The sequence below is a fragment of the Salvelinus fontinalis genome, chromosome 22 (genome assembly GCF_029448725.1).
Source record: "Salvelinus fontinalis isolate EN_2023a chromosome 22, ASM2944872v1, whole genome shotgun sequence".
NCBI classification, from domain to species: domain Eukaryota; kingdom Metazoa; phylum Chordata; class Actinopteri; order Salmoniformes; family Salmonidae; genus Salvelinus; species Salvelinus fontinalis.
The window spans coordinates 8,969,146-8,988,844 of record NC_074686.1 but is presented as its reverse complement, the minus strand read 5'-3'; the positions used below and the strand labels follow the sequence as shown (position 1 = coordinate 8,988,844).

The 19,699-nt window shown below is 40.8% G+C and overlaps 1 protein-coding gene across 1 annotated transcript in view; it reads left to right on the top strand.

The window, feature by feature from the left end:
- The first annotated feature begins 8,821 nt into the window (after positions 1-8,821).
- Positions 8,822-19,699, top strand: part of zgc:174904 (uncharacterized protein LOC564690 homolog) — a 25,770-nt gene continuing 14,892 nt past the window's right edge. Inside the window, exons 1-5 of the mRNA XM_055876250.1 lie at positions 8,822-9,107; positions 14,266-14,391; positions 15,082-15,276; positions 16,381-16,598; positions 17,457-17,572. Coding sequence (XP_055732225.1) covers positions 9,008-9,107; positions 14,266-14,391; positions 15,082-15,276; positions 16,381-16,598; positions 17,457-17,572 — 755 coding nt within the window. The 5' untranslated portion in view covers positions 8,822-9,007. The remainder of the gene's footprint in view (positions 9,108-14,265; positions 14,392-15,081; positions 15,277-16,380; positions 16,599-17,456; positions 17,573-19,699) is intronic.

Here is a 19,699-nt window from a genome sequence, read left to right as displayed (position 1 = left end):
TGTCGCAAAAAAAATAAACTAATTGTTGATTTCCTGTGAAACTATTTGTTTCATGGTTTCCAAAAAAGACCCCTAATTGTACAAGTTTGGGGTCAATTCTTCATGACTTACTGATTGTGGGAAAGTGTTGCAATAACCAAGAAATAGTAACACCACACTCAGTAAGCCACAAAGCCACATCTTGGGTCACATCTCTTTCAATGAAGCATACTTTCCTGTGAGGCATCAATGAACACATCATTTCCTCTCTCATAGATTCTATAGATTCAATAGAACCAGTGTGGTCTTTGGTCACCTATTAGTCTGTGGGGAAGTGAAAATAGTTTGAGGATTCTAACAGGCACGAATATATGTTTTTGTTTGGGACAGTGTTACTATGGTTTGATCAAGCAGCAATGCACAACAGGACGTGTATTATAAGAGGTGTTTTCATGTGACCATTTTGGCATTCACTCAAGATATTTCATCTTTTAAGTACATTGACCTTTGACCAGGTAGTGTTTGGTAACATTATCCACTGTAATGATGCATCTGATTATGATATTTGGGAATGAATATTCATATTCAATGTACTTTATCATTCAGATGGAAACCGATAACATGATAAATATCTTTGTTTTTTTTACAGCTTTTTTGCTACATATACATACATTTAACATATACATTTTACATACATGGTACTTTTTTATATATAACAACAATACATTACCAAACAAACTCTTTAATCCCAATCCTCAGCCCATCCCACCTATCACCATAGACCACCCTTGTTTGGTTTTCCTTGTGCCATATATTTTTCCAATGTGTTTTACAACATTTTGGAATCTTTCTAATCGTATATTATCCACAGATTGTGAGCTAAAGAAGAAAACCTTTCCTACGAGTATTATTATGAGCTTTTCTTAATAATCTACTGGAGAACCATTTTGGGTTTAAGTATAACTTATGTATGAGTGAAGCTTTTAGTGAGAGGTTTAAAGCTTTAATATTGAATCATTTTAGCCCCCCAAACTCATATTCATTATACAAATAGGCACGTTTAATTTTGTCTGCCTTAGCATTCCAAATAAAATGAAATATTTTTTGTTCATATGATTTTAAAAATGAATCTTCTGGAGTAGGCTATTAGTAAGTACGTAAACTGTGATAGGACCAAATAGTTCATCAGCGTAATTTTTCCATAAATAGAGTATTTACCTCTCCATGGTTGAAAAATCTTATCTATTTTTGCTAACTTTCTATTGCAATGAAATGTGGTAAATTCATTTATATGTTTTGAGATGTGAATACCTAGTATGTCTAATTCACCATCCGCCCATATTATTGTTAAACTACAAGGTAATTTAAACAATGTATTTTTTAATGATCCAATATTTAATATGGTACATTTGTCATAATTAGGTTTTAATCCAGTGAGGCTAGAAAAGTGATCAAGATCTTCAATGAGACTGTGCAGGGATCCACATTGAGGACTTTAGAAAAAACGACAGTCATCGGCATACATTGATACTTTTGTTTTTATCACCTGGATTTCTAACCCCTTGATGTTCTTGTTGGATCTAATTTTAATAGCCAGCATTTAAATGGTCATAATAAATAGATATGGAGACAATGAACAGCCTTGTTTCACTCCTCTTAAAAGCTCAATACTTTCTGAGAAGTAACCATTTTTTACTATTTTACATCTGGGGTTGCTGTACATAACTTTAAGCCATTGTATAAGAGATTCACCAAAATTAAACTATTCCAGGCATTTATATATAAATTCTAATCGTACTTTATCAAACGCCTTTTCAAAAACTGCTCTGAAGACCAGACCTGGTATCTTCAATGTTTCAATATGTTCAATTGTTTCAACTAATTGTCGTATTCTATTTCCAATATATAGTCCAGGTTAAAAACCCTTCTGGTCAGGATGAACAGTATCTGGTATAACCTTTTTTTTAAATGATAACTGCATGGTAAGCTCTTTGACTTCTAAATCCTTACTAGAACTGACTGCCAATGTGTTGTGTGGGTGCGTGCGGTTCATGACGGGGTGTGTATGACATGGAATGTACACATTGGAGGAAGTCTACTGTACCTGACTCAGTCGGTCAGTCAGAGACACAGGTCAGGTGCATGATGGGATAGAGCAATCAATCTGTCTGCCATCCATCACGTCACCTCTGTCCTGCCTCGCCCGGGGGCGTTGGGGCGGAGTAACGCCTCCCCCGGCTTTGTCCCTCTGTGACTGAAACACCATGCCCCGAACGGTGCTGAGCACACACACACAGACAGACACTAAAAAATAACTCCCTCAGACAGACACCCAAATAGAGACACGCAAGCATGCGTACACACACACGTACACACAAGTGTTCATACACTAACAAACATACACAAAACAAAATGCATTGACACACACCTTCATACTTGCAAACATGAACATGTTTGTGTCTACTACAGAGGAATAAGTAAGATATTAATGGGTGAAATGTCAATGTCCAATGCAGCTGTTTTATCCCAATATCAAAACATTTCTGGGTAACAATTAAGTTTCTTACTGTGATTGTTGTCAATCAAAATGGTACTTTTTTTAACCAAAATAGCTTCTCAGCAAGACCAATTTCTCAGGCAAGAATTTTCCAGAGTACTGTCTGGGAGAGATCTGAGTGGGGGAAACCGAAAACTAGCTGTTATTGGCAGGAAGGTTTGGAACTCTCTTTTCTACTGGTCTGATAACTAATTTATCACCTGGTGATGTTTCTGTACAGCACTTCGAGATATTAGCTGATGTACGAAGGGCTATGTAAAATAAACTTGATTTGATTTGATGTCACTAGACAGGCCAAAACTCCATCCATGAAAATTGAACTCTAAAGGGGAATTATCATAATGTTCACAATATTATTCCGCCCTCTTGGTGTGGAGCTATATATAAAATACAGAAAATCTCGTTTTGACTGCACTGGGCCTTTAAGGCTGTGCCTTTCAGCCTGGGCGTTACAATGACTGTAGTGCCACCTGCTGGTCCATATATTCCTCTCCTTTTTGTGAGCAGATCGAGTTATCCTCAATTTCTACTAGGGTTGGGGTGAATTAGATTTAAAATTCAGTCAGTTCAGAAAGTAAGCAAAACTACAATTACAATTACAAATTTGACTGACTGGAATTGAAATGGAATTGACCCTAACATGGTTTCTACATTTTTGTATTTGCACTACAGAGGGAGTGGTGCAACTGTCTATCTATCTATGCCTGCACAATCATAACATCCTTACCAAAAACAAACTCTGAATTCAACGCTGGTAGTTACAGTTGAAGTCGGAAGTTTACATACACTTAGGTTGGAGTCATTAGAACTCGTTTTTCAACCGCTCCACAAATCTCTTGTCAACAAACCATAGTTTTGGCAAGTCGGTTAGGACATATACTTTGTGCATGACACAAGTCATTTTTCCAACAATTGTTTACAGACAGATTATTTCACTTCTAATTCACTGTATCACAATTCCAGTGGGTCACAAGTTTACATACACTAAGTTGACTGTGCCTTTAAACAGCTTGGAAAATTACAAAAAACGATGTCATGGCTTTAGAAGCTTCTGATAGGCTAATTGACATAATTTGAGTCAATTGAAGGTGTACCTGTGGATGTATTTCAAGGCCTACCTTCAAACTCAGTGCCTCTTTGCTTGACATCATGGGAAAATCAAAAGAAATCAGCCAAGACTATAAAAAAAAAAATTGTGGACCACCACACGGCTGGTTCATCCTTGGGAGCAATTTCCAAACACCTGAAGGTACGACGTTCATCTATGCAAACAATAGTACGCAAGTATAAACACGATGGGACCACGCAGCCATCATACCGCTCAAGAAGGAGACGCGTTCTGTCTCCTAGAGATGAACGTACTTTGGTGCGAAAAGGGCAAATCAATCCCAGAACAACAGCAAAGGACCTTGTGAAGATGCTGGAGGAAACAGGTACAAAAGTATCTATATCCACATTAAAACAAGTCCTATATTGACATAACCTGAAAGGCTGCTCAGCAAGGAAGAAGCCACTGCTCAAAAATCGCCATAAAGAAAAGCCAGACTACGGTTTGCAACTGCACATGGGAACAAAGATTGTACTTTTTGGAGAAATGTCCTCTGGTCTGATGAAACCAAAATAGAACTGTTTGGCCATAATGACCATTGTTACGTTTGGAGGAAAAGGGGAATGCTTGCAAGCCGAAGAACACCATCCCAACCGTGAAGCACGAGGGTGGCAACATCATGTTGTGGGGTGTTTTGCTGCAGGAGGGACAGGTGCACTTCACAAAATAGATGGCATCATGAGGAGGAAAATTATGTGGATATATTGAAGCAACATCTCAAGACATTAGTCAGGAGTTCTGTCAGGAGGAATGAGCCAAAATTCACCCAACTCATTGTGGGAAGCTTGTGGAAGGCTACCCTAAACGTTTGACCCAAGTTAAACAATTTAAAGGCAATGCTACCAAATACTAATTGAGTGTATGTAAACTTCTGACACACTAGGAATGTGATGAAAGAAATACAAGCTGAAATAAATCATTTTCTCTACTATTATTCTGACATTTCACATTCTTAAAATAAAGTGGTGATCCTAACTGACCTAAGACAGGTCATTTTTACTAGGATTAAATGTAAGGAATTGTGAAAAGCTGAGTTAGACAAATACATTCAAAGGTGTATGTAAACTTCTGACTTCAACTGTAGGTTTGCTTGGCTTCAGTTTCGCTTGGCCAGACTAGCAAACTAGGCCCTAAAGTAGTGTAGCCTAATGGTAATCATTTCCCCCTGTGTCACTGTAACTCCCCTGCATTCTATCAGTTGCTTCAAAGCAGTAGTTGGAACACACACATTCTGGCAGGCTTGTAATGGTTTATAATAGTACCAGGAACACACCGTGACATTTCCCAATCCCTTCCCCACCCCCAAATACATACAGTATTACTCAACATCCTAAAGTAAGCAAGAACAGCATTCCCTTGAAAGGAGTCACCCACTTCCCATATCTATTTTGACATGGCCAACTTCCAGATAGTGAATGAATCCAGGGGAGTATCACATCATTCTGATTTGAGAAGATTTATTGACACAGTAACATATACAAAAAAAGGGAGTTAACCTTTTGATACTGTCTGGTTCAATGTGATATGTAATGTTTAATCCAGTAAGCCTACACAATGTAAGTTAAAGGTGCACACATATACATACACACACACACACACACACACACACACACACACACACACACACACACACACACACACACACATACACAAAGGGTGCCTAAACACATTGAATTTGCATCACTACAGTATTTTTTTAATCACTTTTGTGCTTTTTCCACAAGCAGGTATTGAATTTTAAAAACTCAAAACTGATAACACTAGTAATGATACTGTCTTATGTTCAGAACCATTAATTGTGCATTCATTTGGGGTTCCACACATATTTCACCCCTGAGTCTTTCATGCATTTTTTTTGAGAAATACCATGACAACCTTTTGTGATAGGATCATCATTTAGTCATGTTAACTACCTTTAATCCAATAGCAAAAAATACAAGAATTTTCAACATTTTGTTACGTTACAGCCTTATTCTAAAATGGATTCAATTAAATTCTTTCCTCATCAATCTACACACAATACCCCATAATGACAAAGCAAAAACAGGTTTTTAGACATTTTTGCAAATGTATTAAAAATAAAAAACACAAACCTTATATACATAAGTATTCAGACAATTTGCTATGAGACTCGAAATTGAGCTCAGGTGCATCCTCTTTCCATTGATCATCCTTGAGATGTTGGAGTCCACCTGTAGTAAATTCAATTGATTGGACATGATTTGGAAAGGCACACACCTGTCTATATAAGGTCCCACAGTTGACAGTGCATGTCAGAGCAAAAACCGAGCCATGATCTCAAAGGAATTGTCTGTAGAGCGCCGAGGCATATTGTATCAATGCCAGACAGAAGCCATTCCTCAGTAAAAGGCACATGACAGCCCACTTGGAGTTTGCCAAAAGGCACCTAAAGGACTCTCGGACCATGAGAAACAAGATTCTCTGGTCTGATGAAACCAAGATTGAACTCTGAATGCCAAGCGTCACATCTGGAGGAAACCTGGCACCATTCCTACGGTGAAGCATGGTGGTGGCAACATCATGCTGTGGAGATGTTTTTCAGCAGCAGGGACTGGGAGACTAGTCGAGGGAAAGATGAACGGAGCAAAGTACAGAGAGATCCTTGATGAAAACCTGCTCCAGAGCACTCAGGACTTCAGACTGGGGCGAAGATTCACCTTCCAACAGGACAACGACCCTAAGCACACAGCCAAGACAACGCAGGAGTGGCTTCGGTATACATCTCTGAATGTCCTTGAGTGGCCCAGCCTGAGCCCAGATTGGAACCCGATCGAACATCTCGGGACAAACCTGAAAATAGTTGTGCAGCGACGTTCCCCATCCAACCTGACAGAGCATGAGAGGATCTGCCGAGAAGAATGGGAGAAACTCCCCAAATACAGGTGTGCCAAGCTTGTAGTGTCATACCCAAGAAGACTCAAGGCTGTAATCGCTGCCAAAGGTGCTTCAGCAAAGTACTGAGTAAAGGGTCTGAATTCTTATGTAAATGTAATATTTCAGTTGTTTTCAAAAATAAATAAAAAAATGGTTTTGCTTTGTCATTATGGGGTATTGTGTGTAGATTGATGAGGGACAAAATTGAATACATTTTAGAATAAGGCTGTAATGTAACAAAATGTGGAAAAAGTCAAGGGGTCTGAATACTTTCCGAATGAACTGTAGATGTCACTTTGATACATCGCCTATGTATCAGGGAGTGCATGAATGGCAACACCGGGACAAAGTGCCCTTCGCTCCTGCTTGACAAGCACTACGGTCCTGGAACTGCGTGGGAAGTAGCTACCTAGTAGTCAATATCAGGGTGACAGTACACCCATCATAAATACTGTTAATAAAAAATAAACAATCGTCAGTATTATATGTACAATTATTTGTGTAAAACTAAGAGACTCATCTTTAGGGTTAAAAACGGAAGTCCAAACTCTGGCGGTACATTAGCTTGTGTGGTAAGAAACGGACGGGAAAAAAACACTCCTCAATCAAAACTTAGAGCAGAGTGTTTTCGGCACACCCACTCCTCTCTATACGCCCACTCCTTGCCACATGCCCACCACTTTCCTTTTGATACACCAGCGACCCCCTTCTCATTCAAAGTGAAAACACTACACAAGAAGTGGGACATCATAAGATCACCACGACCTGCGGATTTGAATCAATGTTGAAAATACATGAGTGATTTATCAATTTAGTTTTTGTATGCAATGTGTATGTAGGCCTATACAACTCCCTTTCCACATTTGTCAGTCAACTAATAGTCAATTAATTGTACACACCTTTAATAAATAGACAGTAGTTCACCTACAGGAAAAATTTGACCTCAGACTGTCATGAAAATAAAACTGTTTACAGAAGTGCATTACTACAGTTAGCTGTACAATGTTGCACTCTAGTGGCTGATCCCAGCAAAATGACTGCGGAAAAAAATACACCTTTTTGTTTTTACAATAGCCTACATGGAACATTTTAAAATAATTTTCAAGAAGAGTGGTGCACTCTGCTAATCATAATCTGTAGTATATTGATTGCACTGTATGTATACTGAACAAAAATATAAACGCAACATGCAAAAATGTCAAAGATTTTACTGAGTTACAGTTCATATAAGGAAATCAGTCAATTGAAATAAATTCAATAGGCCCTAATTTATGAATTTCACATGACTGGGAATACAGATATGTATTTGTTGGTCACAGATACCTTTAAAAAATGGGCCTCACAATGGGCATCAGGATCTCGTCACATTATTTCTGCGAATTCAAATTGCCATCGATAAAATCAATTGTGTTCATTGTCTGTAGCTTATGCCTGCCCATACCATAACCCCACTGCCACCATGGGGGCACTCTGTTCACAACGTTGACATCAGAAAACCGCTCACCCACATGATGCCATACACGTGGTGTGCGGTTGTGAGGCCGGTTTGACGTACTGCCAAATTATCTAAAAAGACATTGGAGGCGGCTTATGGTAGAGAAATTAACATTAAATTCTCTGGCAACAGCTCTGGTGGATATTCCTGCAGTCAGCATGTCACTTGCACGCTCCCTTAAAACTTGAGACATCTGTGGCATTATGTTGTGTGACAAAACTGCACATTTAAGAGTGGCCTTTTATTGACCCCCAGCACAAGGTGCACCTGTGTAATGTTCTTTAAACAGTTTCTTGATATGCCACACCTGTCAGGTGGATGGATTATCTAGGCAAATGAGATATGCTCACTAACAGGGATGTAAACAAATTTGTGCACAACATTTTAGAGAAATACAATTTCTGGGACCAACATTTTACATGTTGCATTTATATTTTTGTTCAGTGTAAATTAGTCCTATTAAATGTCGCACAAAACAGACATAAAAAAACACAAAACGATACATAGGCTACTAATCTTATATTCTACTTCAATAGTTAATTAATGGTGTATTAATTAGTACAGTTATTACCTTTTTTTTAAAATTCTGATAGGTAAATCTATCAAATAATTTCCAGACGTTTGATATAATAAAGTGACATATTTTGCACATTTTGTAAAACGTTTTTTTTTTCAGAATTGTTATATGCACTTATGTCATTATTATGTAATAATATCATTGGCCAACAAATTGCTCCAGGCACATGAAACTGCGCAATGTTGAACAGAGACGAGTTTAAAACGATCAGAAACGTCATTCTTCTTGTTGTCCAATGTCCATGCAATATTCCAAAACATGCTCCCCACCTCTTGCTGAATTCTCTGTTTATTTTCACCGCGCGTTCATATACATTGTGACGGGGTAGATTCACAAGTCTAGCTCTAGCTGCGGAATCAGTTTCTTATTGACGAGGATCACCGTGCGAGAGGCGAGATGGTTGATATGGCATGCGATGGGATGTATTCTAAACTTATCGACAAAGATAGTGAATATTTGGACGGTTCAGAGCTGCGCAGTCCTGAAGTGCACACAGGTAAGAACATAAAAAAGTGTTTCCTGTAAAAAGGAATTTATTTGGGGAAATTATACAAATGATCTAAAATGTTACAGTAACGAAAGCAGCAGGTATTGGAAATAGCCTTCATGGTTTTGAAATATATGGCTTGTGGGACAAGAACACAATTCAAATGAATGTGACTACAATATGACAAAAACAATATGCATAATTTCCAGCAAAGAGAGCCTGATATGAAGGATTTACATTGTACAATTTCGGGAGTTACTTTGGTTATGCAGTGTTCACTCAGGCATGATGTGTATTGCATTGAAAATAAAGTTCTCTCAGGGTTGCCATGTCTGTCAACTCAATCGAATAGACACCGCTTCTAATTCATATTCAATATGCTTCCTCCCACGTATCTGACACCATAGCTAAAAGTAAAATAATTATATAATCGTATATTATAGAACTATCAGAAGTTCTGAAAATCAATAGTTCTTTATCAAGAGATGTTAGTTAAATTACATCTAGCATCTAATGTGAAAAAATATATTTGCGTGCTGTGTCCTTAATATTGCGAAGTAAAAATATTTTCAATTTCAAAATGTGTCAATCTGTTCATCTGGCACCCCTAGCTGTAACGGCTGTTGGAAGGAGAGGGCCAAGGTGCAGCGTGGCACGTGTCCATATTTATTTAATGAACACCGAAATAACAGTTCTGGCTGGTGCAGACACACAACAGAAAACAACTACCCACAAACGCAGGTGGGAACAGGCTACCTAAGTCTGGTTCTCAATCAGAGACAACGATTGACAGCTGCCTCTGATTGGGAACCATACCAGGCCAAACACATAGAAATACAAAAGATAGAACAAAACATAGAATGCCCACCCCAACTCACGCCCTGACCAAACCAAAATAGAGACATAAACAAGGAGCTAAGGTCAGGGTGTGACACCAGCAGTTGCATTCCAGCACTAGCATACCTGATTCAACTAATCTCATCAACTAATCTCCAAGCCATTGCTGCAATATGACAAAATGTGCAACAGCTGGGTTCCCCGAGAAACAGATGTGATAACACTGAGTACATACAGTGCACCACAGGAAATATTATTTACAGGAATCCCATATAAAATGGGTCATTTTCTCCAAACTGTTAACAAGCTACACCCCCTTCCCATTCAGCCCATGTAGGTTTCCCGGAATCCTCCTACTACTCCGGGGTGCGGTAGCAATGACTCGTCCAAACAAGCTCATGACATTTAACAGCAAGATAAATGTTCTTTGTGTAATGATTGCACATTTGCGTGGACCTGTTTAATTTCCTGACCTAGAATATCAACAACCATAATCCTGCATTGCAAATATTATGGGAAATGTGATTCAACAACAGGCATTTTGTGAATCATCGGGGAGCAAGAGGTCGCCAACTAGCAACACAGAAGAGCAGAACAGTCACAAGTTTTTTTCTTTACATAACTTTTGTTCCTCTTTTAACAGTTGGCTCAAACAAAAATCAAATCAACAGTTCCTCAACAAATCTACAAGTACGGAATTAAATTGATAGGGTATATACAGTACCTAATGATTAGTAGCCAGTAGCCGGTTTCCTTCTCAAACACCCACAATAACAATTGTGTATTCGAATCTATTCCAATCATTAGGGCTATATTTCAAGGATTACAAAATTCTCATTTTATTTTAACCCTTTTTTCTTTCTTTTTCTTTTCTTTTTTTAAAATTTTTACCCCCAATTTCGTGGTATCCAATTGTTAGTAATTACTATCTTGTCTCATCGCTACAACTCCTGTACAGGCTCGGGAGAGACAAAGGTCGAAAGCCATGCGTCCTCCGAAACACAACCCAACTTCTTAACACAGCGCGCCTCCAACCCGGAAGCCAGCCGCACCAATGTGTCGGAGGAAACACCGTGCACCTGGCTACCTTGGTTAGCGCGCACTGCGCCCGGCCCGCCACCGGAGTCGCTGGTGCACGATGAGACAAGGACATCCCTACCGGCCAAACCCTCCCTAACCCGGACGACGCTAGGCCAATTGTGCGTCGCCCCATGGACCTCCCGGTCGCGGCCGGCTGCAACAGAGCCTGGGCGCGAACCCAGAGCCTGGGCGCGAACCCAGCTAGCGCTGCGATGCAGTGCCCTAGACCACTACGCCACTACTCCCTTTTTTATTTTTGTGAAAACCACATAAAAAATGCAGTCGCCCCCACAATACTCTATGCATTGGTTGAAGTTCAATGTTACATGAAAATCCCCCTACCATCATATCTAAGCCAACATGACATCAATGTTGATTAAAATTTGCAAATCAACTTCATTGGAGGTACACAACACATTCCCCGCCTTTCATCCCAGCCGTCCGGCCGTTACCGAGAACAACATAGCGGATTTTTAATAGTTAGCTTTACATGCTGACCAGACTGGACACTTCGCGTGCGCGAGCGTCGCAAAATAAATTTAGAAATCCATGTTATTCAATTATTGCACCCACACTGCTTGCGTGCGCTAACGAGCGTCTGCGATGCCCAGGGCTAAAATTGAAGTCGTTCCTATTTCTGACGCAGATCGCGCTGAAAGTCATCTACTCATTGGTTTATAGAAGCAGGTACCCACGTGCCATCTCCTCATTGGTTATACCCACGTGGGTGATTGAAAGACGAACTTTGTTGCCGGTTGTCGTGGTAATACTATGAAAGTTTAGATGCGATCACCATGTAAGTTCAAAGATGAAAAAGCCTGGAAGGAGGAGAGATGACTAGAAACTATTCGGTTGGCCGTTTTATGTGTGGATTAATTGTCGGAGTATAGGTCCTTGTGCATTTCAGGTAAAATAAAAACTCAATGTTTATATCCCAGGACAAATTAGCTAGCAACAGCAAGCTAGCTAAATAGGACAAATTAACGTTAGCTAGCAAGTGCAAGCTAGCTAGCTAAATTGCCATACATGTTTAATGCTTTTCGACCTGTCCCCAAATTAATGTCATTGGTTCAGAGTTTCTTTTGATATTTTAACCTGCGTGTCGTGATCGCGTTTGGTGTGGGGAGGCAATATAAATTTATGCACGTTAGCGCACGATGGCACAGGTCCGCAGCCGGTTTGGGTTCCGTGTAATACAATGAAAGTTTAGATGCGATCACCATATAAGTTAATCTCTAAAACTAAGAGCATTGTATTTGGTACAAGTCATTCCTTACGTGCTAGACCTCAGCTGAATTCGGTAATGAATGGTGTGGCTGTTGAACAAGTTGAGGAGACTAAATTACTTGGCGTTACCTTAGATTGTAAATTGTCATTGTCAAAACATATAGATTCAATGGTTGCAAATATGGGGAGAGGTCTAGCCGTAATAAAGAAATGCTCAGCTTTTTTGACACCACACTCCAAAAAGCAAGTCCTGCAGGCTCTAGTTTAGTCTAATCTTGATTATTGTCCAGTCGTGTGGTCCAGTGCTGCAATGAAAGCCCTATTTAAGCTGCAGCTGGCCCAGAACAGAGCGGCACGTTTTGCTCTAAATTTTATCAGAGGGCTGATATAAATACTATGCATGCCAGTCTCTCTTGCCTAAGAGTTGAGGAAAGACTGACTGCATCACTTCTTATTTTTATAAGAAACATTCATGTGTTGAAAATCCCAAATTGTTTGCATAGTCAACTTATTCCACCAGACATGCCACCTGGGGTCTTTTCATAGTCCCAAAATCAAGAACAATTTCAAGAAAATGTACAGTATTATATAGAACCCTTATTGCATTGAACTTCCTTCCATCTCATATTGCTCAAATAAACAGCAAACCTGGTTTCAAAAAACAGATAACGCAACACCTCGCGGCACAACGCCTCTCCCCTATTTGACCAAGATAGTGTGTGTGTGTATGCATTGATATGTAGGCTACGTGTGCCTCTATAAAAATGTACGTAGTTCTGTTCTTGTCAATGTTGTTCTGTATTATGTCATTCTGTATTATGTTTCATGTTTTGTGTGGACCCCAGGAAGAGTAGCTGCTGCTTTTGCAACAGCTAATGGGAATCCTAATAAAATACCAAATCAAATTTTATTGGTCACATGCACATATTTAGCAGATGTTATTGCGGGTGTAGTGAAATGCTTGTGTTCCTAACTCCAACAGTGCAGTAGTATCTAACAATTCACAACAATACAAACAAATCTACAAGTAAAATAATGGAAATATGAATTATATAAATAATAGATTGAGCAATGTCAGAGTGGCATTGACTAAAATACAGTAGAATAGAATACATATATTCATTTGAGATAAGTAAAGCATTATGTAAACATTATTTAAACATTATTAAAGTGATTAGTGTTCCATTATTAAAGTGGCCAATGATTCCAAGTCTAAGGCAGCCTATACACAGGTGCACCTTGTGCTGGTGACAATAAAAGGCCACTTTAAAATGTTTTGTCACACAACACAATGCCATAAGTGTCTCAAGTTTTGAGGGAGCATGCAATTGGCACGCTGACTGCAGGAATGTCCACCAGAGCTGTTGCCAGATTATTTTATGTTGATTTCTCTACCATAAACTGCCCCCAACGTCGTTTTAGTGCACCTGGCACCTACTACCATACCCCATTCAAATGCACTTAAATATTTTGTCTTGCCCATTCACCCTCTCAATGGCACACATACACAATCCATGTCTCAATTGTCTCAAGGCTTAAAAATCCTTCTTTAACTTGTCTCCTCCCCTTCATCTACACTGATTTGAAGTGGATTTAACAAGTGATATCAATAAGGAATCATAAGGAATCATAAGTCAGTTTTGTATACTCAGTGTATTTAGACTTGCCATGGCATGTCATAGCACCTCTCTTTCAATTATACTTAACTGTTTTTGATTTTCTACTTATTTTCCATACTTTGTATAATGATTCATGAAGTCTACAAAAAAAACATCTAAACACATAAATGGTTATTTGTCTGTAGGATTAGTTGAAATTCGGAGACGATTTCGGTGTAAGCATGTTGTCCATCCCCAACCTGCAGACAGTAGGCTGTAGTATAGTATCTGACTGTGCCATCAAGTGTTTCCGGTGCACAAAAGCCCCCCCAAAACTGCATACAGGGCAATTAGCACCAACATTTTCAACTGAAACCTAGCTCAATACACTGGTGTCATGTGCTTCTCTGTGTCCTCCATAACAGTGTCTGTTCCCTCACTGAGAGCAGGCTCCAGACAGAGTGGCCAAGGGCCCTACAGGCTAGCCACGGGCTGCTTGGCCACACTCTGCGCTGTCCTGTTGCTGTCCGTCATCGCTGTGAGCACCCACTGTGAGTACTCAAACACACAACCACAACACAACGTCGCTTCAGTGCTGCCTCCATAAACCACTTCCAGATGTACCGTAGTGTCCCAATAAGGGGGGGGGGGGGTGACTCATGGTATCTGAATGCAGTGTGTGGGGCTGTCAGGTAATTACATTGTGAAACATGTCTTCCCCAGCCAACAAAGTGTAAGTGCTACCAGATACTTATTTGTGTTGTGTCATTTATTTCCCAAATCTCAACGGTCCCAAGGGTTAGTCATAAGGTTGGCAGTGTGGTTAAGGTTAATTTTAAAATCAGATTTTATGTCTCCAGTACATGTGTCATCCCAGTAAATGCAACCTGCATAAAACAACTGATATGAAACTCTACTTGCACACTGGCAACGTCAGAGGTCAAAAAGTGGTGTTGAGTCATCGTTGCTCCTGAACAAATCTTATCCTGAACAAATCTTAGGGCCGCAGTTGACGATTTCATACTCAGCTCATTAATGAATAGACATTTGCTTGTTTTGTTCTATGGGGATACCTTCCTATGACTTATGGCTGCCAAGTTCAACTAGCCTTATCAAAAGAACCTCGCCACATCTGCCCTACACTCATCTTATACTTTGTCTTTGCCTTCCATTCTTTAAAGACTTGTTGTTTTTCCTGGATGCTTTGGACTGAAGTCCCCTGCTTCTTGTCTTCCTCTCAGATAAGAACCTTTATCAGAGCTTGCGCAATGAGCATCAGGCTCCTCTGCCTCAGAATGACTCTGGTGGTCAAATCCAGATGCAGAGGCAGACCACCAATGTGACCACCCTGACTGAAGCCCTGAGCAAATTGAAGATGGAGAAAGAAGACCTTGTGAAGGAGAGAGATGAACTTCTGGCTAGGTTGGCCAAATCAGGTCAGCAGTGTGTGTGTGTGTGTGTGTGTGTGTGTGTGTGTGTCATGACATCAGGGGTGCAACTTTCATTGGGGACGAGGGGACATGCCCCCCCCACATTCTGAAATTGCATTTCCCCCCAGTTTTATCATTGGAATGTGATTCAAAACGAGGCAAAGGTGTGCTTTAGGACCATGCGGACTCCTCCGAGCAGTTGGGTAGGCTGTTTGGAGTGTTTATCCGACTGGATAAAAATAAAATAAAAAGTTGTCTATGGGCTCACTATCATGCCAAATGTCTTCGCAAATGTAAATCACCAATCCACAAATATAAATCACTTTTCAAAAATGTAAATCACCAATCCACAAATGTAAATTACTATTCACAAATGTAAATCACTTTCCAAAAATGTAAATACACCACAATAGTGTTGCAAATATAAAGTAAACCAGGGCAAGGGTTTCGATTATTTACGTTGGACATACTATGGCTACACATATGGTTAACATATTATGGTTACCAAACTATACATTTCTGCAGCCTTGAAAGGCAGGCATCAATATGGCCGAACGAGAGGCTGCCAGCAATTTATAGAAATCGCATTCTATGGGTACAAGCCTTTTTTCTACGACTACAAATCGCTTTCTACCGTGAGAACCTTTTTCTATGTGTGAGAACTTCTTGTCTACGCGTGAGAACTTCTTGTATTTTTCTTGTCGTCAAATCCCTGCCAAAAGTCAGGTGACCTAAGCGCTTCCAAATATGGAGCTGCAGGTTTGCCAGATCTGTCATGTTTGCGCATATCTCTCCTATGTGAAAATCTTTATGGCAGTGATTTTACTTAAGGCCCTCAATTTACAAATACAAATCAAAAGGTGTTTGTTTGTGGATAGTGAATTGCATTAGTGTAAAGTGATTTACATTTGTTGATTGGTGATTTACATTTGTGGAAATTTACATTTGTGGATTGGTGATTTACATTTGCGAATAACTTTGGTATGATATTGATCCCATATATGTCCCCTCCACTTTTAAAACCAAAGTTGCGCCCCTGCGTGACATGATGCTGAAGTAAATCAAACATTTGCTGTCGATCTAAATCCTACCTTCTGCTGTGTATGACAGAACCAGAGCAAACATCACCCCCATTACTCCCATCTCCACTGTCACCTACGTCAACCCCATTGCCCCCTTCAACCCCACTAACCTGTCCTCCGGACTGGCTGGTGTTCAACAGAAGCTGCTACTACATCTCCAGCAGGGGTATGAGCTGGCCATACAGTCAGACCTGGTGCAAGGAGAAAGGAGGACACCTGGCTATCATACACACTGCTGAGGAACAGGTGAGAGAGGGGGGAGAGAGAGGCAGGGATGGGGGAAGAGAGAGAAGAGAGAGAAGGGGAGAAGGGGGTGGAGTTAAAGATGGAAAGAGAGGTATGAAAAGGGAGAAAGAAGGAGGGTGGGAAACAGAGCGAGGGAAAGAGAGTAGAGGAGGAGGGATGTGGTGGATTAGACACTTGATTTTCTCAAATATCTGGCAAGGCTGGAAATAACCAATAAATAGTGAAGGTAAAGTCCAATGTCAACAAGAGAGTATTGGGGTTCATGATAATAGTCTAAACCAATTTCTCCTGCTAGAATGGAATAGTTGAGGGAATGTTCTTTAATCATGTCTCCTGTTGTATGCATCATCATTCACATCCCAATGTAATCATGTCTCCTGTTATAGACGTCATCATTCACATCCCAATGTAATCATATCTCCTGTTATAGACGTCATCATTCACATCCCAATGTAATCACGTCTCCTGTTATAGACGTCATCATTCACATCCCAATGTAATCTTGTCTCCTGTTATAGACGTCATCATTCACATCCCAATGTAATCATGTCTCCTGTTATAGACGTCATCATTCACATCCCAATGTAATCTTGTCTCCTGTTATAGACGTCATCATTCACATCCCAATGTAATCATGTCTCCTGTTATAGACGTCATCATTCACATCCCAATGTAATCTTGTCTCCTGTTATAGACGTCATCATTCACATCCCAATGTAATCATGTCTCCTGCTATAGACATTGTCACATTCCAATGTAATCATGTCTCCTGCTATAGACATTGTCACATTCCAATGTAATCATGTCTCCTGCTATAGACATTGTCACATGCCAATGTAATCATGTCTCCTGCTATAGACGTTTCTGTGGAACCAGTTACCTCGGGGCCACTGGAATGCCTACTGGTTTGGAATCAGTGACGAGACGACTGAGGCAGACTGGCTTTGGGTTGATGGAACCAAATTGGTCGGGGGGTAAGTTTTTGGCTTTGCTTGGGCTACAACAAAAAATGTGGGCGGGTTTCGTGGATGCAGATTAAGGCCTCGATTCAATCAGATCAGGCGTTAACTGGCGATAGCAGACACCCGCACAGCGGGATGTTCTGGCGGAGTGTCAGAGGTAGAACTGCGTTGGAGCCGTCATATGGCTGCTCTTGCTATCATTGTCACAAGTCACACCCACCCTACTCACATTAGAAGTTCAGAGCGAGAAAGTGCAGGCTGTATAGAAATATTGACGCTCAAATTGAAAATACCTGAAATAAAATAATAAGGGTTTCTATCATCATAATGGAGGTGTAGATTACATCTCACATTCTAGTGTTCCAACTTGTAAACAAGGCTGCATGGGATTTCTGTTCATGTAACTCCCTGCAGCCAATAGCAATGCCTGCTTTAGGTATAATGCCAGGACAGCTAAAGCAGTTCCGACACCGCCAAAACAACCGCTATGCCGATGTCTGCTAAAGCGGATCTGGTTGAGTAGAGCCCTAAATCTACCCCAGGATTATATTGGATTCAATCAACACTAAATGATTGGCTTCATACACGTGGCCTATTATCCCTGGACTGTGGTGGCTCATTAAAAAAATATTGAATCACAGACCATGGGTCTGACTAAGCATGTAAACCACAATTATGTGATGTTCATTAATCCATCAATCAATCAAATGTATTTATAAAGCCCTTTTTACATCAGTAAATGTCACAAAGTGCTACACAGAAACCCAGCCTAAAACCCCAAACAGCAAGAAATACAAATGTAGAATCACGATGGCTAGGAAAAACTCCATAGAAAGGCCAAAACCTAGGATGAAACCTAGAGAGGAACCAGGCTCTGAGGGGTGGCCAGTCCTCTTCTGGCTGTGCCGGGTGGAGATTATAAGAGTACATGGCTATTAAGGCCAGATTGTTCTTCAAAAAGTTCAAACATTCATAGATAACCAGCAGTGGTTGTAGAGGGTGCAACAGGTCAGTACCTCAGGAGTACCTCAGGAGTAAATGTCAGTTGGCTTTTCATAGGCAAGCATTCAGAGATCGAAACAGCAGGTGCGGTAGAGAGAGAGAGAGAGAGAGAGAGTCGAAAACAGCAGATCTGGGACAAGGTAGCACGTCCATAGCCGCCTTCAGAACAGTTGAAACTGGAGCAGCAGCACGACCAGGTGAACTGGGGACAGCCAGGAGTCATCAGGCCAGGTAGTCCTGAGGCATGATACTAGGGCTCAGGTCCTCCGAGTGGAGAGGGAGAGAGGGAGAGAGAGAGAATTAGAGGGAGCATACTTAAATTCACACAGGACACCGGATAAGACAGGAAAATTACACCAGATATAACAAACTGACCCTAGCCCCCCAGCACATTTTTTATTTTACCTTTATTTATACAGGTTTTTTCTCATTGAGATAACATCTCTTTTCCAAGAGAGACCTGGTCCAATAGCAGCAGAGATAGAATATTGCAGCATAGATACTGGAGGCTGAGACAGGGGTGGGTTGGGGGACACTGTGGCCCCATCCAACGATACCCCCGGACAGGACCAACCAGGCAGGATATAACCCCACCCACTTTGCCACAGTACAGCCCCCACACCACTAGAGGGATATCAACAGACCACAAACTTACTACTCTGAGACAAGGCTGAGTATAGACCACAGAGATCTCCTCCACCGCACAAGCCTGAAGGGGACGCAAAACCAAAAACCAGACATGAAGATCTCGTCTGTGACTCAACCCACTCAAGTGATGCACCCCTCCTATGGACGGCATGGAAGAGCACTAGTAAGCAAGTGACTCAGCCCCCGTAATAGTGTCAGAGGCAGAGATTCCCAGTGGAGAGAGGGGAGCCGGCCAGGCAGAGACAGTAAGAGCAGTTCGTCGCTCCAGTGCCTTGCCGTTCACCTTTGCACCCCTACGTCAGACTACACTCAATCACAGGACCTACTGAAGAGTAGTAAAGACTTAAAGGTCGAGACCGAGTCTGTGTCTCTCACATGGATAGGCAGACCATTCCATAAATATTGAGCTCTATAAGAGAAATCCCTGCCTCCAGCTGTTTGTGTAGAAATTCTAGGGACAATATGGAGGCCTGCATCTTGTGACCATAT